General features: G+C 44.7%; 1 protein-coding gene across 1 annotated transcript in view; it reads right to left on the bottom strand.

Annotated features, from left to right (window-relative positions):
- Positions 1 to 1,226: 1,226 nt before the first annotated feature.
- TCF15 (transcription factor 15) overlaps positions 1,227 to 21,279 on the bottom strand; it is a 20,364-nt gene continuing 311 nt past the window's right edge. Inside the window, exons 1-2 of the mRNA XM_034407444.3 lie at positions 21,040 to 21,279; positions 1,227 to 2,081 (exon numbers count right to left, since the gene is read on the bottom strand). The exon at positions 21,040 to 21,279 is cut by the window's right edge and continues 311 nt beyond it. Coding sequence (XP_034263335.2) covers positions 2,004 to 2,081; positions 21,040 to 21,279 — 318 coding nt within the window. The 3' untranslated portion in view covers positions 1,227 to 2,003. The remainder of the gene's footprint in view (positions 2,082 to 21,039) is intronic.

Raw genomic sequence — 21,279 nt, 5'->3', positions numbered from 1 at the left:
ATGATTCTTTAATATGACTGGACTTCAACTCCCAGAATCCCCCCAGGAAGCATTCTTTAATATGCGTGGACTTCAACTCCCAGAATTCCCCAGGAATGATTCTTTAATATGACTGGACTTCAACTCCCAGAATCCCCCCAGGAAGCATTCTTTAATATGCGTGGACTTCAACTCCCAGAATTCCCCAGGAATGATTCTATAATATGCGTGGACTTCAACTCCCAGAATTCCCCAGGAATGATTCTATAATATGAATGGACTTCAACTCCCAGAATTCCCCAGGAAATTTTTTTTAATATGAGTGGACTTCAACTCCCAGAATTCCCCAGGCAGCTCAACAACTTTAAATTTCTCAATGGGAATTCTGGGAGTTGAAGTCCATCCATCTTAAACTCAACCAAAAAAAACCCACTGACCAAGACGAAAGGAGTAAAAATGCCTTGTCTAGTTTTTAGAACTATTCTTCCGTTAACCAAGATGATATAAAACGGTGATGGTGAACCTTTTTGGCATCGAGTGCCCAAACCGTAATGTGCGTGTGCACGCCAGAGCACTGGAAACCTGAAGATTACCTCGCCGGTGCACGCATGCCAGTTTTTGGCTGGTTTTGGCCATTTTTCAGGCTGTTTTTCCACCCATTTTCAGGCTGTTATTCGGGCCATTTTTCAGGCCATTTCTGGGCTGTTTTTTGAGCTGTATTTTGGACCGTTTTTCTGGCCAATTTCTGGCCCGAAAAAATTTATTTATTTATTTATTACATGTATTTATATGCTGCCATTCTCCCGAAGGACTCAGGGCGATGAACACAAGTTAAGAAACAAGTACAATAAAATCATAATTTAATGCAAATAATTAATTAGTAGTAAATAATAAAGCCTGGGAAAAAAATGGCCCAAAACAGCCCAAAAAAGTCCCAAAAACGTCCTGAAAACAGCCCAAAAACTGGCCTGTTTTTTGGCTGTTTTTAAGCCATTTTCTGGCGATCTGGCGCCCACAAAGACCATCAAGAAGAGCAGCTGGTCTGCATGCCATCACGGGTATAAAATGACCCATCTGTTTATTCCCCCCCTTTTTTTTTGTAGAAATAACAAGCCCAGCCTAGACTCTCTTATCTCCCTGGACTGCTTCTCCATGTAAGGATGTGGGCTTGCGTTATCTTGCTGGAGACGCAGCCAAGAACAAACAAAGGGAAGTGATGAAGAATTGCACAGGGATAAGAAGAGGGGGGGAAGGAAAAACAAATCTTTTATTTTTAAGCCCGCAGAATAAGGAAATAACATTTCGACGGTGACCTCATAGATCAGGCGAGAGAGGCCAGTTCGTCTTGCAACCGTCCTCTCCTCTTTTTTCAGCTCTTCCGACTCCAGATCCAGAGGGAATCTTTCTCCCCAACAAACAACGCCTGATTCCAAAGCAGAAGCTTTAATGAGAAGCTCATGAAGTCTCCTGCTTTTGAGTCAGATGCCTTCGTCGGATTAAAGCGCTACCAAACTCCTGTCCTTTCCACCATCCCGAATCCACTCGACTGTCCCTACACAAAACCCCAGTTCTCCCCCCCACCCAAAAATCCCTCGCTCAACAGCTGGAAGATTCGGGGAAACTGCTTTGGAGAAGGTTGCCGAAGTAACATCCGGAGCTGAAGTTTCAAGACTTGTCCTTTCAAAAGAGAGATTGGAGACTCCCCACAATCCGGAAGAGAGTTGGCCTTCTTCCCTGTCCTTGCTCCTCAGGCTCCAGCCACGCTCCCCAGAACAGGTGAGGGTCTCTCTTGAAGTCCAATCAAAGTCCGTGGCAGGGCTTTGTAGTCCCTCCAGGGCAGCCCTGAGCCCTTGCTGCAATTGATAGCATCTTTCAACCTGCTCGGTCTCCTCCGAGTCCGGATCACAGAGCCCCTCTTTGCACCGTCATATTCCATGACCCCAAACCGTCCCGCTCAGGAAGACAAAATCCGAGGTCCGGATCTCCCTCTGGCTGGCCTTCTCCGACAGACAGCCGCCCTGGGCTCACCTCCGTAGCATCTTCACCTGGTTCCCGCCTCTGGCCTTCAAACAGCTGGTCCCAGCAAGCTCCCTCCGGCTTCCCTACAACAGAAAGAGGAGAAAAAGCTTGAGTAGCCTCTTCCATAGAGTCAGCCCGCTGGGCGTTCCTACACCATTCTCTGGGCTCCAGACTTGGGGGGGTGGGGGGTAGGAGAGGGGGAGGGAGTCCAACCTTCTATTAATCTCAATGATAGACTTGCTTATTTTAAATGTTTATTGGTTTTCAATAAACAAAGGGGTAATTTGGTTGGTCGTAAGTGGAATATCTCTATAAATGATGTAGATAGACAGAAATAGAGAGATATTAGAGAGATAAATAGAAAGATAGAAAGAAAGATAGACAGACAGACAGATAAAGATAAAATAGGTAAATGGGTGGATGGATGGGTGAGAGAGAGAGAGAGAGAGAGAGAGAGAGAGAGAAGATATAGATAAGAAGATAAGTAGATGGGTGGATGGATGGGTGGGTGAGAGAGAGAGAGAGAGAGAGAAAGATAAGATAAGATTTATTTAGTTAGTTAATTCAATTTATATGCCGCCTTTCTCTGCGGCTAAAATAAGATGATAAGACACGATGATAAGACAAGGTAAGGTAAGACAAGGTAAGACAAGACAAGGTAAGACAAGACGGACAAGACAAGACAAGATAGGTGGAATGATGGATAGATAGGTGGGTGGGAGAGATGTAGAGAGAAAAAGAAAAGAGATAAAGAGACAGAGACGGAGAGACACAGGAGCGAGATAGATAGAGAGAGAGTGGATAGAGAGACATAGATAGAGGCAGAGAGATGGAAATAATGAGACAGAGAGAGTAGGTGAAGTGAGAGTAGATGGATGGAGAGATTGGATGGATGAATGGATAGATAGATAAATCAGAGAGAGAGAGAGAGAGATGTAGAGAGAGAAAGAAGAGAGAGAAAGAGACAAAGAGAGATAAAGAGACAAAGAGAGATAAGGACAGAGAGATGAATGAATAGAGGAGAGAGACAGAGAGTAGGTGGAATGAGAGGCAGTAGATGGATGGAGAGAATGGATGAATGAGTGGGTGGATGGATGGACGGATCAACAAATCCACTTAAACCCCCAGGAGTTGACTGGAACATCATGGAAACTTCACCTTATCTGTTTTGAGGGCATATACACCAACCTGAGATGGGGAAAATTTGAGGAGGAAAATGGGCTGGTGGCAGTTTTGCTAACAACCTTCATCTGCCATCGTGGGTCCAGCTGGGTGGGAAGGGGGGAAAGCAATCCCTAGTTTTCTACAGCGATGTCCCTCAACCTTGTGAACTTGGTTCAATAGGTTGAGAAACACTTCTTCTGCAGAAACATCACGGGCAGGCAGGGCCGGATTTAGATGAAAAGAGGCCCTAGGCTATTCCACTTATGAGGCCCTTTCACCTATAGTGAAAGTGTAATTTTAATTTTGCTAACAATTTGAATGTAGGCCCCTCTTGATCTTGAGGCCCCCTCTTGATCTTGAGGCCCTAGGCTGAAGCCTAGTTAGCCTATAGGAAAATCCGGCCCTGCGGGCAGGTTCGTGTAGCATGTTCAGCCTAGATCAACAAATTAGAATTCCGACATAAAAATAAATAAAGGGATGAACCACCTTTGGAGTTGGCTTAGACCCCGTAAAAACCCAGCCCATCCGGTCCGAAGATTTTGGCAAGGAAGGCTTATAATATCCAGATGCCTCCCTGAGATGGAAAATTCTGCAAATCTTGAACGCAGAGGGATTGAGTTCCCACATCGCCCTAAATCCTGGGGGTTTGTGAGAACCTCTAGCTAAGATTCTGTGCAGTTCAGAGAACCCTCAAATCCCACTCCTGGCTGGCCCTGCCCAGCCCCACCCCGCCCCTCCCAGGAGTCCCCACGTGGCCCGTTTTAGATGCAGGTAAGTGCAGGGTGTGCGTGGAGGCTCAGGGAGGGCAAAAAATGGCCCTACTAGAAGTTCGGGAAGGACAGAAACGGGCCTGTTTCTAGCCTCCAGATGGCCTCCAGAGCCTGGGGAGGCTGTTTTTGCCCTCCCGGAGACTCAAAGAAGAACTCTGGAGCCCGGGAGGGCAAAAATGCCCTCCCCACCCCCCACCATGGTGCAGGAGGCCGATTAGGCCACACCCACCATGGCCACGCCCACCCAGCAACCGGGCAGAGAACCCCTTGCTAACATTTTTGAAGCCCACCTCTGCCTAAATCTATATGTGCTTTTCCCACTTATACCAATGTTGTGGCTCCGTTACCAGAGCCTGTGTCATCGGCAGGAGAGGACTCCGAGAGTGAAGGAGAGGAGTTGGCAAGGCCTCCCTCTCCAGGACCCTCCTCTCTGGCAATGCCTTCGGTGTCCACCGAAGGGCAAGAGATAGGGCTGGGGCCAAGCACGTCCACGCAGCCACAGGTGGACAGTGATGAGGGTAATGAGTCTTGGCTGGATCCATGCCAGCGTCGCAGAAATAAGCGCATGCAACAGGAAAAAAGGCGTGCCCGAGATTAGGCTGAGTCACTGGACCACACCCCACAGGATATAAAAGGGAGCGTGGTGGCCAGTCAAACCTTGTGACGAACAAAGCTGAAAGCTTCCACGCCATTCTGCATTGCCGGACTTTTTGCTATAGACTTTGCTGGATTATCTCTGGACTTGATTAACTCCGTAATTATTGAGCTGTTTCTTTTGATGTATCAGAAGTGGGGAGAAGTTATCTCTCCTCTTCGTAAATAATAAACTCTTGGCAGGCAGCCACTAGGTTGTTGCCAAGTTCTGTTATCATAAGGAAAAGGATTTTGCCGGCTAGTTTGGTCTTTAACTCCTGAACATCCGTTGGTGTGTGTGCGTGTGGTTGGGGACAGAACAACTAGTCTGTTGGGTGCATCCAGCACATGTAATATAATGTGTAAATCCAGGTCACAGTGGCTTACGCAAATCGCTATTAAAGCACAATTTATCTAAACGCAAAGAAAGGATTCAGCTGATGAATTCTGTCCAACCACCGCAGCTTATCAATTATTCCATCTTCGTATCTTGAATCTGTTCATTACATTGTCCTACAATTAACCAAGCGATGCTTATGGCAGGATTTGCATGGACTTCAACTCCCAGAATCCCCCAGGGCTTGGAAGCAAAGCCAGTATCTTTTAGGCGGTGTTCAGAAAACATGCTTACAGGTAGTCCTCCAGATATGACTATAACTGAACCCCCTCAATTACATTAATACATTTTGATGGTTGTAAGGTGTCACCATCTGATTGGACCACATTTTATTACAATTTTTTTTTTTGGCAGCAGTTGTTAAGAGAATGCAGCAATTACGGCTAGTCCTCCATTTATGACTGCAATTTGGAACACAATTTCCATTGCTAAGCAAAGCAGTTGTTAAATTGCACCCCAACTTGAAAACGCCCAGTATTGTAGCACCCACAACTCCAGGAGGAAAGCTCTTCCATGGATGAATTATTCTCACTGTCAGGAAATCCCTCCAGATTTCCAGATGGGATCTCCCTCTGATCAGCTTCCTCTTAACAAACTGCATCCCTGTTTGGCTTGGTGGCCGCAGTGCCTCCGATAGAAAGTCCATACAGAGAGTGGTGAGGACAGTGGAGAAGATTATAGGAAGCTCACTTCCTGTTATTCAGGATACTGCTTATAAGTGCCATAGGCTTAGAGCTCGAAGCATCGTTAGAGACCCCACACGCCCACTTCACAGTCTGCGGCATGATAGCAGTATTCCAGTAATTGAGGGGCTGCCACAAATTATTCTCCAAAGCACCGGAGGGCAAGACAAGAAACAATGGTTGGAAACTAATCAAAGAGAGAAGCAACCTGGAATTAAGGAGAAACTTCCTAACAGGGAGGACAATTAATCAGTGGAACAGCTTGCCACCAGAAATTGTGGGTGCTCCATCTCGGGAGGCTTTTAAGAAGAGACTACTAGACAGTCACTTATCTGAAATAGTATAGGTTCTCCTGCTTGACCAGTGGGGTGGACTAGAAGACCTCCAAGGACCCTTCCACCTCATTCATTCTAAAAGAGATGTCGGGGTTTAATGGAAAAAGACTTGGAGGAAAAAAAATTGGAACTTGGATGCTATACATGTTGATGGCGAAAAGACTATTCTACACACAGAAATAAAAGGACATTTTGATCGCCGCCATGGACGGATGGCTGCAAAAATGGATGGGGTTAGAGGAGATGGCTAAATTGACTGCTTTGATGAAGGGGGGAAAAGAAATTCCTTTATTTCTACTTGGAAACCGTTCCTGGGCTTTGTGCTTGAGGTGCGGGTAAAAAAATGAAACGTTGATTTTGGGTTTTACGGATTAGCTGGATTTGTTGTTATGGACATGGCTAGTTTTCACTATTATGTAAAAGTAAAAAGTTGAGCTTTGATGTTAATGCCTTATTCTACTGTACCAAAGAGAGTCGGAAGTCAGTGTCTTTTCTTTCTTTTTTCCCTTCTTCTTTCCCTCACTTTTCTCTTCCCTTTATCCTTCCCTGTTTTCCCCATTATTTGAGACTCTAGAAAGAGTGCAGAGAAGAGCAAGAAAGAGGATTAGGGGACTGGAGGCTAAAACATATGAAGGACAGTTGCAGGAACTGGGCATGTCTAGTTTGATGAAAAGAAGGACTAGGGGAGACATGATAGCAGTCTTCCAATATCTCAAGGGCTGCCCCAAAGAAGAGGGAGTCAAGCTATTATCCAAGGCATCTGAGGACAGGAGAAGTAATGGGTGGAAACTAATCAAAGAGAGAAGCAACTTATTAGAATTGATTCGCCAGTTGCGTCCCTTTCTGGATCGGGACTCCCTACACACAGTCACTCATGCCCTCGTCACCTCCCACCTGGACTACTGTAATGCTCTCTACATGGGGCTCCCCTTGAGGAGCACCCGGAGGCTCCAACTGGCGCAGAGTGCGGCCGCGCGGGTGGTTATGGGAGCGATGTGGCGCTCCCATGTAACACCTCTCCTGCACGAGCTGCACTGGCTCCCGGTGGTCTTCCATGTGCGCTTCAAGGTTTTGGTTACCACCTTTAGAGCGCTCCATGGCTTAGGACCTGGTTATTTACGGGACCGCCTACTACCACAAACAGCCTCCCACCGGCCGGTACGCTCTCAGAGAGAGGGTCTCCTCCGGGTGCCATCAGCCAAGCAGTGTCGACTGGTGGCCCCCAGGGGGAGGGCCTTCTCTGTGGGGGCACCTACTATCTGGAACAAGCTCCCCCCGGAGATACGGAGGATCCCGGATCTGCGCACTTTCCGCTGTGCTCTTAAGACCCTCCTATTCCAGCAAGCCGGCCTGGCCTAATTTTTCTCCCCTTTCTTTTAAATTTTAAACTGAAATTTTAATTTGTTTTAAATTATGGGGATTTTAATTGTCATGGGCTAAATTATTTAATTTGGTTTTAAATTGTTTCTAACTTTTGTATTTCTGTATTTTATCCTGTGCCTGTTCACCGCCCTGAGTCCTTCGGGAGTAGGGCGGTATACAAATTTAATAAAACAAACAAACATAAAGCAAACAGAACTAAAGAGAAATTTCCTGACAGTGAGAACAATTAACTCATGGAACAACTTGCCTTCAGAAGTTGTGAATGCTCCAACACTGGAAGTTTTTAAGAAGATGTTGGATAACCCTTTGTCTGAAGTGATGTAGGGTTTCCTGCCTGGGCAGGGGGTTGGACTAGAAGACCTCCAAGGTCCCTTCCAACTCTGCTATTCTATTCTATTCTATTCTATTCTATTCTATTCTATTCTATTCTATTCTATTCTATTCTATTCTATTCTATTCTTTCCAATATTCTATTCTATTCTATTCTATTCTATTCTATTCTATTCTTTCCAATATTCTATTCTATTCTATTCTATTCTATTCTATTCTATTTCGTATTGTCTTTATATGCTACTTAATAAAGTAATAAAATTGTTAAAAGGGAGAGAGGAAAAGTGGCGGAAGCTTCTTCCCTTCTTCAGAAGGGATGGGAAACGAAACGTCTTCAAGGAAAAACAAAGTCCAGTTGTCTTTTGAAAAAAAAAAAAAGAAATAAGAAAAAAAGCACCTTTGGGACAACCATGACCTGCATGATTGAAAATCTCCAAAGAGACCTACGTGTGAACGGACATTTTTGGCATCCCGGTGGCTCTGACCTCTGAACTCTGGAAAGGGCTTGAAGCCAAAGAGGACCGAGAAATTCTGAAATTCTGGGCTCAGCTTTTCCTGGGTCCAGAGGATGAGCCACACCAAAGGTTGCCATAGCAACGGTTGTGATACCATCGGAATCCAGAACAGCTTGGAATCCCAGCTGCTTCCCATGGAAAGATCCAATGGCTTTCCGGGGGGGGGAGAGGGGGGGCGGGTAGAGAGGGAGCTTATCCGCAAAGCCACGCCCCCTTGTCCCACAAGGTTTTCGACCGAGCGCAGCTGAAAAAACATCACCGCAAATACCACGGCGGTTATGTGAAAGTCTGCCTTGGGCCCAAGGAGCGTTCCCTCCCTCCCTGTACAAAAATAGCCCTTGGAGCTATTGCTGCTTCCCAACCTTGGCAACTCTCAGATGGGTGGACTTCAACTCCCAGAATTCCCCAGCCGGCATGGAAAGGGAATGAAATAAGGGACTGGAGGGATTTCGGTAATGCCAAAGTGATGAGTTTGTTTATAGCTGCTGAAAACAAAACTGGAACTCCCTTCCTTCACATCAAACTTTCTCCCTCCCTCTCTCCCTAATTATCTATCTATCTATCTATCTATCTATCTATCTATCTATCTATCTATCTATCTATCTATCCATCCATCCATCTATTCTTCCTTCCTTTCCTCCTTTCCTTTACATCAAACTTCCTCCCTCCCTCCCTATCTATCTATCTATCTATCCATCCATCCATCCATCCATCCATCCATCTATTCTTCCTTCCCTTCTTTCCTTCACATCAAACTTCCTCCCTCCCTCCCTAATTATTTATCTATCTATCTATCTATCTATCTATCTATCTATCTATCTATCTATCTATCTATCTATCCATCCATCCATCCATCCTTCCTTTCCTCCTTCTTTCCTTCACATTAAACTTCCTCCCTCCCTCCCTAATTATTTATCTATCTATCTATCTATCTATCTATCTATCTATCTATCTATCTATCTATCTATCTATCTATCTATCCATCCATCCATCCATCTATTCTTCCTTCCCTTCTTCTTTCCTTCACATCAAACTTCCTCCCTCCCTCCCTAATTATGTATCTATCTATCCATCCATCTATTCTTCCTTCCCTCCTTCCCTTCATATCAAACTTCCTCCCTCCCTCCCTAATTATCTATCTATCTATCTATCTATCTATCTATCTATCTATCTATCTATCTATCATCTATCTATCATCTATCTATCTATCCATCCATCCATCCATCTATCTATCCATCCATCTATTCTTCCTTCCCTCCTTCTTTCCTTCACATCAAACTCCCTCCCTCCTTCCCTTCCTACATACCTGCCTATCTGTCTGTCTGTCTGTCTGTCTGTCTGTCAATCTATCTCTATCCATCCATCCACCTACCCTTCCCTCTCTCCTTCCTTATTTACTCCCTTCTCCCCATCCATTCATCCTTCCTTCTTCCTCCCTCCCTTCTGCTTTTTCCACTTTCCTTTCTTTGCCCTTTCTCTTTTCTTTCCATTTTAATCTTATTTTCTTCTACTTATGGAAAAATTCTCAAAAATAATCATAAAAAAAGGAGGGGGAAATCCAGGTGTGAGGATTTTTTTCTTCTTTCACCATACTGATTTACTTGACAGATAGCAACATGGATTATTCTGTTCTAACTTGATGTCTATGTAGATTCTAACTCGAGCACATATTTAAACGAACATTGCATTAGGAAGCGTGATTATGCCCCAAGAGAAAAATTCCTAAGAGAGGCATCTAAGAGTCCTAGTTGACAACCAGTTAAATAGGAGCCAGCCGTGTGCAGCAGCAGCCAAAAAAGCAATCCTAAATTGCATTAACAGAGGGATACAATCAAGATCAAGGGCTTAATACCGCTCTATAAAGCCTTAGTAAGAGCACACCTAGAGTATATTGCATCCAGTTTTGGTCCCCACACTATAAAAAAGATGTGGAGACTCTAGAAAGAGTGCAGAGAAGAGCAACCAGGATGATGAGGGGACTGGAGGCTCAAACATACGAAGAATGGTTGCAGGAATTGGGTATGTGCAACAGGAACGTGCAACGGGAAGAAAAGCACTTTCAGGCGGAAGCGCTGCAATCTCCTCCCCGAATCCAAAATGGTTCCCAGTTCCATGCTGCACATTGCAGGGGAACTGGCCGCCTGCCGCCTGAAACGCGGCTCTGATTATTGCGCTGGGGAATCTGGGCAGCGGTGGCTGGAAAGGAGGGGTGTTTTTCTTTAGGAGCTCTTGTTCGGCTCGCTCGGTTCCTGGACGCAGAGGGCTTAGGCGGCAGCTCCTACATTGCAGGGGAGTGAAGTCATTGCGGCCATTGCCTGCCCTAAACTGCCTGCTGGGCGGCCAGAGGGGTGACCAGCCACAAATCGTGGCCTTGTTCCCCGAAGCTGCCAGGCAGATTCCCCCCAGACCGTTCCAAAATGTTGGTAGGCAGAGGTAGAATTCTTGTTTGCTTGATTTCCTCCCCCCAAATTAAGGTGCGTCTTATACTCCGGTGCGTCTTATACACCGAAAAATACGGTATTTGCCGGTTCTCCGAACTGCTCAAAATTTCCGCTACCGGTTCTCCAGAACCTGTCAGAACCAAGCCTTACTCTCGAGGAGACCTCCTCCTGAGGAGCCACTCCTGCCTTTTGGCAGCTCTGCGTGCCCGTGCATCGAGAAAAGGCCCCTCCTCTTTGTCCTCTTCATTTATGGAAGCTTCTGGAGGTTCTGAAGGCCCTGGCTGAATCCCGGCCTCTGGCACCACATCTTCTCCAGCCTCCTCATTCTCCAACTCGAGCGCCAGCTGCACAGGCTGTTAGCGCAGCACCACACCAGCCTCCTCACTGTCGGAATCAGCTACAATCCGCACAGGCCGCTGACGGGCCACAACAGTATCTAAAGAGAGAGTGTCAGAGATAGTTGAGCCGAGGTACACAAAGTCATGGACGACCTCCAGTTCTTGTGCAGAGATTGTAATACAGGGAGGTGAATCCACGTCCCGACCCACGACTTGTGGGCCAAGTTAGGGTCAATGATGCAATGAAATATGAATTTGGGTAAAGTCTGGGAGATGGTAGAGGACAAGGGAGCATACCATGGTCCACAGGGTTGCAAGAATCAGACACAACCTCGCAACTGAACAACAAAAAGTTGACTTTATATGAGTTCAATCACCGACATACAGGCGTCGTAGGTATATTTCTCTGGATTTGGCTTTGCTGTGGGTTTACTGTTCATTATTTCTGTACAGGTCGTCCTCGACTTTGGCTCAGTGGCTAAGACCCTGAAGTTGTCGATTAGAAAGGTCGGCAATCCGGCGATTCGAATCCCTAGTATAAGTCTCCTGCATGAGCAGGGGGTTGGACTGGATGATCTCCAAGGTCCCTTCCAACTCTGTTACTCTACAACAGTTCATTCAGCGGCCGCCCAAAGTCACAACGCAGCAGTGTTGGGTTCCTCCCGGTTCCGTCCGGTTCGGCCGAGCTGGTAGCGGTGACGATATGACATCACTGAACCGGTTCTCCCCCCACCCCGTCCTCCCACCCCCCCATGTTATTCTTACCTTTTATTTGCCCCCACCCCCAATCTATTGCTGCCTCCTAAGTCCCAGCTGATGACTAGAGGGAAAAAACCTGTTTAAACTCTTGCCCCGGGGCTTCAAAGGGCCGCCCTACAGCTGATCAGTGTTAAAAGCAAACAAATGAGTCGGGTCGTAAGTGCGAGGACTGGTCGTAAGTGCGAGGACCTTCCAGAAATGACTCTGACCAGCTAGCCACGCCCACCTAGTCACATGACCTCCAAGCCACGCCCACAGAACAGGTAGTAAAAAAATTTAGAACCCACCCCTGCAATGCGGCACCGAAAATGGCAACTTCTGATTGCTTCCGCTGCCATCCTGTAATTTCTGAGTGGTCTCCCATCCAAGCGTCCCACCGCAACCCTGTTGTAAAAGACTTAGCCCCATTTTAACTGCTATTCTATGAAGTCCAACATCGTAAAGGGAGCCTTTATGATGGACTCACAGCAGGTCATTTAGTGACCGTCCAAAGTTACAACGGCACTGGGGAGGCAAAAAAATGACACCTTTTCACACTTACGACCGTGGTAGCCTCCCCAGGGTCACGTGACCTACATTCAGAGATGTTGGCAATGGACTCGTAGTTATGACGGTCACAGTGTTCAGGACTCATTTTGCGACCTCCTGACCGGCGGAGTCCACGGGGAAGCCCGATTCGCTGAACGACGGTGCTACTAATTTACGCAACAATTGCACCGATTCGCTTAACAACTGTGGCAAAGGAAGTCGTAAAATGGGGCAAATTCACCTAGCAATTTTTTCACTTAACCACATAAATTTGGGACTCAATTGTAAGTCATAAGTTGAGGACCACTTGTACCTGGGATTTTAATCGTAAGCGCCATAAATCTGTGGAAAATATAGTATCTAAGCAGAAATGCATGGAATCCATAGGCTGACCAATTCACCAAATTCGGCTTGCCTGAATATAACCATCCTCTCTCAGCTTGGCCTACCTCACAAGGTTGTTTTTTGAAGGGACACAACTGGATGACAGCCGTCAGAAAGGCCTCCCTGCAACATTCAAGGCAGTCCTCGACTTACAACGGTTCATTCAGCGACCGTCAGAAGTTACAACGGCACTGAAAAAGGTGATTTATGACCATTATTCACACTTACGACCATTGCAACATCCCTATGGCCACATGATTTACATTCAGACGCTGACTCATATTTACGACGGTCGCAGTGTCCCGGGGTCACATGACCCCCCCCTTTTGCGACCTTCCGACAAGCCAACTCCTTAGGGAAGCCAGCTTCACTTAACAACCGTGTTCCTAATTTAACAACTGCAGGGACTCACTTAACAACGGTGGCAAGAAAAGTCGTAAAAGGGGGCAAAACTCACTTAACAAATTTCTCACTTAGCCGCATAAATTCTGGGCTCAATTGTGGCCGTAAAGTCAAGGACTACCTGGCACAAGGAGTCCTTGACTTACGACTGGTCACGTAGCCACCGTTTTGAAGTTACAACAGACCTATCTGGGGGCTACTTGAGAGTCGCGTATTCAAAGTTCCAACAGTCACACATCCCTGCAGTCATGGAACCGGCCACTCGGCAACGGGACCACAATTACGGCCTTTTTTTAGCATCCCACAATTACGTACAACAGACTTGACAAAAAATAACCTGCCCGTTACTTCCAGTTTTCAGCAAAACTGCTGAACTGGATTTCCCACAGAAAAAAAACACCGGGAGCCACAGAACCTGGGTGGGCGTGGCCAGCTCCACGTCACTCACTCCCACCCAGTCATATGACTCCCCTAGCCACGCCTACCCAGCCGGTTATTAGGCCAGAGAACTGGTTGCTCTCTCTCTCCCCCCTCTCTGTATCTCTCAGATTTCCAAGGCCAGTCAAGGAGTGACTGAGAGGGGAGGGCGAGGGGTGGAGCCAGCCAGTGATGGGACAAGGAGCCGTAGCAGAGCGGCCAAAGAGCCGCATGCAGCTCCGGAGCCGCGGGTTGCCGACACCCGGATTAGGACAACAGTTTAGCCATCTTCCTTCCTCACGAACCCCACATTGTTAGCCTGGGTTACGGAAAAGCCAAAATCCAAACCCTTTTTACTTCTAAATTGCATTTAAACATCCTCGGTGGTGGTGGAGTTCTTGGCGATAAAATTGCAGATCAAAATAATAATAATAATCTGACATTCTTACCCATCCAAGCGCTGGCATTTTTAAAAAAATTATCTATTGCCAGCGGCATGATATTATGGCCCGGATTTTATTTATCTATCTATCTATCTATCTATCTATCTATCTATCTATCTATCTATCTATCTATCTATCTATCTATCTATTTATTTATTATTTATTGTTAAATTTGTATACCGCCCTTCTCCCTGAGGACTCAGGGCGGCGAACAGCCAAGTAAAAACATAAACTACAAACATTAAAATACGATTAAAAAAATATATATATATAAATTTGGCCCCATGATTAAAAACAATAACAAACAATTAAACAATAACAAACAGTTAAAAAACAATAACAAACAATTAAAGGATTAAAAGGAGACCTCCCAAAATAGGTTATAGTAAAGATTCCCCTTGTGCTGTTTTTACTCCTGGTTCAGCTAGGACAGCAAACCATGATTTATGCTGGTAACTTAGTCCAGTTTGGTCTAGTGGTTAAGGCACCAGGCTAGAAGGCAGACGACTGTGAATTCTAGTTCTGCCTTAGCCATGAAAGATGGCTGCATGACTTCGGGCCAATGGCCAGGCGACGGTGAGTTCTAGTCCTGCCTTAGGAATGAAATTTGGCTGGGTGACTTTGTGCTAATTGCCAGGAGATGGTGAGTTCTAGTTCTGCCTTAGCCATGAAAGCTGGCTGCATGACTTTGGGCCAATGGCCAGGAGATGGTGAGTTCTAGTCCTGCCTTAGGTATGAAATTTGACTGGGTGACTTTGTGCCAATCGCCAGGAGACGGTGAGTTCTAGTTCTGCCTTAGCCATGAAAGCTGGCTGGCTGACTTTGGGCCAGGCATTCTGTCTTAACCCCACCCACCTCACAAGGTTATGGGGAAAATAGAAAGACGAGCGAGAGCCTTGGTGGCGCAGCAGACTAAAGTGCTATTAAATAGCACCAGCTGCCTGCAATTACTGCAAGTTCAAATCTCACCAGGCTCAAGGTTGACTCAGCCTTCCATCCTTCCGAGGTAGGTAAAATGAGGACCCGGATTGTGGGGGCAATAAGATGACTTTGTATAAAAAAGAACACCGTTTAGGAGGGCCCAAAAAGCCCTACTAAGCAGGTATATACAAAAAGTATGACGGCTATTGCTTAACGCATTGTAAGCCGCCCTGAGTCTCCGGAGAAGGGCGGCATATAAATCGAACCAATAAAAGAAGGCATGTTAGATATCTCTGCCGCCTTGAGCGCTTTGTAAAAATAGTAAAGACAGGATACATTTAATATACACAAATAAATAAATCAGTATAGGCTCTACTCCATCACCTGTGTTCCAGATAGAAAAAAAAAAATCAAGATTTTTTCCCACTATCGGAACTTCGTTGCAAATTCTAGTCTAGTCTAGAATTGTCCATTTGTGGCTGAAGTAACTAAGTGAAATCACAACTTTTTTCCAGTTATGATGGCTTCATGCTTAGGCACTTGGAGGGATTATCTAGTTTTAGTTAATAATAATAGGTAGGCCCAAATGTTTATGCTTTTCCCCCCTTCCTTTCCTTGTTGTGTGCATGCAGAGAGATAAACCCCATGCCCACCGACCATCGTTCATTGCAAATTCTAAAGCCAACTCCCTTCACACATTTTTCTTCCTTATCACACATCAGAACAAGGAATTCTTTCTTTTTTCTTTTTCTTTTGGCATATCCAATCTACCTCTTCCTACACCCACATAGGATCCACCCAACCCTTCCTTTGTTTGGCATGTGGGAATGGAATTTGCATCCCAATTTCGGTCAGGGCTGTATAGACTAAAATATTTGGCAGGCGAGGATGCATCTAAAAAAACGAAAACAGAATTACTAAACAGGGATTTAATCAAAGTTCCAGCCACACACTCCTATCTACCAAAAAAAGAAATATGAGTGTGAATTATTTTAGCAACCACTTCTAATTTATTGTCTTTTCAGAAATTTGGGACATAATAACCCATAATTCAAGATTGTGGTGTCTAGGAGTCATCCCAGGCCACTGTAGGCTACACGCCCAGTGAGAAAGTTGTAGGTTTTTTTTAAAAAAGACCATCAATATTGCTGTTCACTGCTCGTTACAGAAAATAGAGTTTTATCCTTGGTTGTGTGAGTTGCAACCCCTATTTAGTTTAAGTTTAGTTTACTTTATCATCATTGCACCTCGTACAACGAAATTAAATGCCATCTTCAGTGTATATTATAACTATGAAAATAAAACACAAACCAACACCCTTTAAAAATCCTATTTAATTCCCTGTTTTGCCAAAGCCATCAGAGGGGCAGAGTTTAGACAAGTGTCTGGCTAGGGAATTCTGGGAGTTGAAGTCCACCCATCTTAAAAAGTGGCCATGTTTGAGAAATGCTGGTTTACAAAGAGGCAGGGGAATTCTGGGAGTTGAAGTCCACCCATCTTAAATAGTGGCCAAGTTTGAGAAACACTGGTTTACAGAGAGACTAAGGAATGAGCAGAATTAACAGAATAACATTGTTGGAAGGGACCTTGTAGGTCATCTAGTCCAACCCCCCCGCCCAAGCTGGAGATCCTACACCATTTCTGATAGATGGCAGTCCAGTCTCTTCTTGAAATTCTGGGAGTGGGAGCCCACGCATCATGAAAGTAATCAAGGTTGAGAAATACCAGTTTACAAGGAGGCATGGATTACGCTGAACAAACAAGGTTTGATTTCTCATTGGCAAAGGACCCAAAGGTGCTTTTTCAAGAGGCAACTGGACTTCCCGGTTTTTCTTTGGCCACCATCCAGCCAAATAAAGGGGTTTGCACAGCATACCAAAGATGATGCCAACTAGAGACTTAAAACTTTGCTCACGCCGGATCTGCAACCTAGTTAAGGAGGCTGTGTGATCGCTGCCAGCCGCTCCTAATCTGAGTTTAGCAGATGACGGCTTGGGATTGTTGCATTATTGCCTTTTTAGGGGCCTGTTGTATTATGCCTTCTTGGTGGTCCACAGTATAAGGTTATTTTATTCTGAGCTGCCCATTTGGTTTGATGTTGTATCTGCTTTTATGGATTTTGCACTTCTGCAGGCTGCCCAATATCCATTGGAATGGGGAGGCCAATAAAGTCAAATAAATTTTTATTTATTTATTTATTGGTTCGATTTATATGCCGCCCTTCTCCGGAGACTCAGGGGGGCTTACAATGCGTTAAGCAATAGCCTTCATACTTCTGTATATACCTGCTTAGTAGGGCTTTTTTGCCCCCCCCCCCAAGCGGTGTTCTTTTTTTTATACAAAGTCACCTTATTGCCCCCACAATCCGGGTCCTCATTTTACCGACCTCGAAAGGATGGAAGGCTGAGTCAACCTTGAGCCTGGTGAGATTTGAACTCGCACTAATTGCAGGCAGCTGGTGTTACTTAACAGTGCTTTAGTCTGCTGCGCCACCAAGGCTCTTTGGTGGCATTTTTCTATCCATGGCTGAACAATAGGAAACCCACCTTCTGTACATGGCCCATTTTCCTCTCCATTAATTCTCACTTCTACTAATCCATTTTAGGCTGTGCCCAAGCGAGTAAATTCAGGGTCAGAAGGCCAAAGAAGCAGAAGCAAAATAAGGACTTAAGCTTGTTTGTTATTATGGTTAGTTACAGTCAGTGAGATGTTATAGATTTTTGTTTCTCTCCTCCTTGCAAAGTTCTTTGCATGCCTTTTAGTCCCAGGCACCTATAGCCTGTTGACTGGGAAGGAAGGAAGGAAGGAAGGAAGGAAGGAAGGAAGATGAGAAAAGGGAAGGATGGAGGAGAAATAGAGACAGAAAAAAGTGAGAGAGAAAAAAGAAAAAGTGAGAGAGAGAATGAAAGAGAAGGAGGAAGGGAAGACAACTAGAGACAGCGAAAAAAGGGAGGGAGAAAAATAAAAAATAAAAAGAGAGAGGAAGAGAGGGTGGAGAAATAGAGACAAAGAGAGAGTAGGAGGGAGGGAGGGAGGAAGAGAGGAAGGAAGGAAAATGAGAGAAAGGAAGGATGGAGGAGAAATAGAGACAGAAAAAAGGGAGAGAGAAAAAAGGAAGAGTGAGAGTGAGAGACAATGAAAGAAAGGAGGTAGGGAAGACAACTAGAGACAGAGAAAAGGGGGAAAGAAAAATAAAAACAAAAAGAGAAAGGGAGGGTGGAGAAATAGAGACAGAGAAAAAGAAAGAGAGAGTGGGAGGGAGGGAGGAAAAAAGAAGAGAAGGTAGGAAAATGAGAAAAGGGAAGGATGGAGGAGAAATAGAGACAGGAAAAAAGGGGGAGAAAAAAGGGAGAGTGATAGCAAAAGAAAGGAGGCTGGAGGGAAGAAAACCCGAGACAGAGAAGAAAGCAGAGAACGACAAAATTGGCAACCTGGGTGTGTGTGGGGGGGGGCTTATTCTAAGGCAAGGGGTCCCCAAACTTGGCAGCTTTAAGACTTGTGAACTTCAACTCCCAGAATTCTCCAGCCTGGAGAATTCTGGGAGTTGAAGTCCACAAGTCTTAAAGCTGCCAAGTTTGAAGACCTCTGTAAAATCTAAGGGCTAGGCGTCCAGAACTAGAACTCTAAAAAGACCCAGGTTCAAATCCCACCAAGAGTGGGGAGGGGGCAGCTCAGAGCCCGTTCCTCTCTTCCAGAGGCCCTCGTCCTCCTCCCCTCGCAGGGCTGTCGTGTCGGGAAATAAAAGAGCCTTGGTAGCAACAGTGGACTAAAGCACTGTTATTAACATCTGCTGCTTGCAATTACTGCAAGTTCAAATCTCACCAGGCTCAAGGCATGGCATAAGCAAGCCGTAAATAGCCTGGATAGCTCAGCAGACTGAAAGCATTGTAATTTAACTCCAGCTGTCTGCAATTAGTAAGTTCAAATCTCACCAGGCTCAAGGTTGACTCAGCCTTCCATCCTTTCTAAGGTAGGTTAAATGAGGACCCAGTTTGTGGGGGCAATAAGCTGACTTTGTATAAATATACAAAAGGATGAAGGCTATTGCTTAAAGCATTGTAAGCCGCCCTGAGTCTCTGGAAAAGGGCGGCATATAAATCGAACCAATAAATAAAATAAATAAATAAATGTAGGAAGAAGAAGGAGAGGAAGAGGGAGAAAGTAGGAGAGGAGAGGAGGGAGGGAAGGGAAAGAAAAAAAGGAGAAGGCTTGTTGTGAAACGAGGGAAAAGAAAAGGTAGAAGAGCAAACCCGAATGTAATTAAAATGCCTTATTTTTATACTTTTCTTTAAGAAAAATATGTATATGTATGACCAATTATATATAGGAGAATGTACATTTATATTATGTGTATAAGAAATCAAAATGAAAAACTTTTTTCAAAAGTTTTTTCAAAAGTTACTGAGCCAGGTAGCTCAGCAGACTAAAGCACTGTTATTAACAGTTATTAATATCAGCTGCCTGCAATTACTGCGAGTTCAAATCTCCCCAGGCTCAAGGTCGACTCAGCCTTCCATCCTTTCTAAGGTAGGTAAATTGAGGACCCAGTTTGTGGGGGCAATAAGCTGACTTTGTATAAATATACAAAAGGATGAAGGCTATTGCTTAAAGCATTGTAAGCCGCCCTGAGTCTCTGGAAAAGGGCGGCATATAAATCGAACCAATAAATAAAATAAATAAATAAATGTAGGAAGAAGAAGGAGAGGAAGAGGGAGAAAGTAGGAGAGGAGAGGAGGGAGGGAAGGGAAAGAAAAAAAGGAGAAGGCTTGTTGTGAAACGAGGGAAAAGAAAAGGTAGAAGAGCAAACCCGAATGTAATTAAAATGCCTTATTTTTATACTTTTCTTTAAGAAAAATATGTATATGTATGACCAATTATATATAGGAGAATGTACATTTATATTATGTGTATAAGAAATCAAAATGAAAAACTTTTTTCAAAAGTTTTTTCAAAAGTTACTGAGCCAGGTAGCTCAGCAGACTAAAGCACTGTTATTAACAGTTATTAATATCAGCTGCCTGCAATTACTGCGAGTTCAAATCTCCCCAGGCTCAAGGTCGACTCAGCCTTCCATCCTTTCTAAGGTAGGTAAAATGAGGACCCAGATTGTGGGGGCAATAAGCTGACTTTGTATAAATATACAAAAGTATGAAGGCTATTGCTTAGCGCATTGTAAGCCGCCCTGAGTCCCCGGAGAAGGGCGGCATATAAGTCAAATTAAAAAAAAGAAAGAAAGAAAGAGAGAGAGAGAGAAAGAAAGAAAGAAAGAAAAAGAAGGGAGGGAGGGAGGAAAAAGAAAGAAGGAAAGAAAGAAGGGAGGGAGGGAGGGAAAGAAAGAGAGAGAAAGAAAGAAAGAAAAAGAAGGGAGGGAGGGAGGGAAAGAGGGAGGGCCTGGTGGCTCAGCAGACTGAAAGCATTGTGATTAACACCAGCTGTCTGCAATTAAAGTAAGTTCGAATCTCACCAGGCTCAAGGTTGACTCAGCCTTCCATCCTTTCTAAGGTAGGTAAATTGAGGACCCAGTTTGTGGGGGCAATAAGATGACTTTGTATAAATATACAAAAGTATGAAGGCTATTGCTTAGCGCATTGTAAGCCGCCCTGAGTCTCTGGAGAAGGGCGGCATATAAATCAAATTAAAAAAAAAAATTAAAAATGAGGACCCAGATTGTGGGGGCAATAAGCTGACTTTGTATAAAAAAAAACACCGCTTGGGGGGGGAGGGCAAAGCCCTACTAAGCAGGTATATACAAAAGGATGAAGGCTATTGCTTAATGCATTGTAAGCCGCCCTGAGTCTCCGGAGAAGGGCGGCATATAAATTAAAGCAAAAATAATAAAATAAAATAAAATAAAATAAAATAATAAAATAAATAAAGTAAAATAAAATAAAATAAAATAAAATAATAAATAAAATAAAATAAAATAATAAAATAAAATAATAATAAAATAAAATAAAATAATAAAATAAAATAAAATAAAATAAAATAAAATAATAAAATAAAATAAAATAAAATGAAATAAATAAAATGAAATAAAATAAAATAAAATAGAATAGAATAGAATAGAATAGAATAAAATAAAATAAAATAAAATAAAATAAAATAAAATAAAATAAAATAAAATAAATCCCCTCCAGCAAGCCCGAGCATCCCCAGAGGCATCCCACCAGAGCATCGCCCAAGAGCCGCGCCACTCACCCGCTTGCGCTGGTTGCTCAGGCAGAAGGTGCAGATGCTCCGCGGCGGCGCCGGGGGTCCCCCTTCGCCCTTGGCCCCGCAGAGAGCTCGGAAGCACGGCTGCCCGTCCTGGCACCCTTCGCCCAGGAGCAGCACGTTGGCCAGGTGCGAGATGTAGCTGGAAGCCAGGCGGAGCGTCTCGATCTTGGAGAGCTTGCGATCCACGGGCTCGGTGGGGATGAGGGTGCGCAGGGCGGTGAA

Source organism: Pantherophis guttatus, chromosome 3 (assembly GCF_059756535.1).
Source record: "Pantherophis guttatus breed Tessera chromosome 3, ASM5975653v1, whole genome shotgun sequence".
NCBI lineage: Eukaryota > Metazoa > Chordata > Lepidosauria > Squamata > Colubridae > Pantherophis > Pantherophis guttatus.
This window is presented reverse-complemented; position numbering and strand designations above follow the sequence as displayed.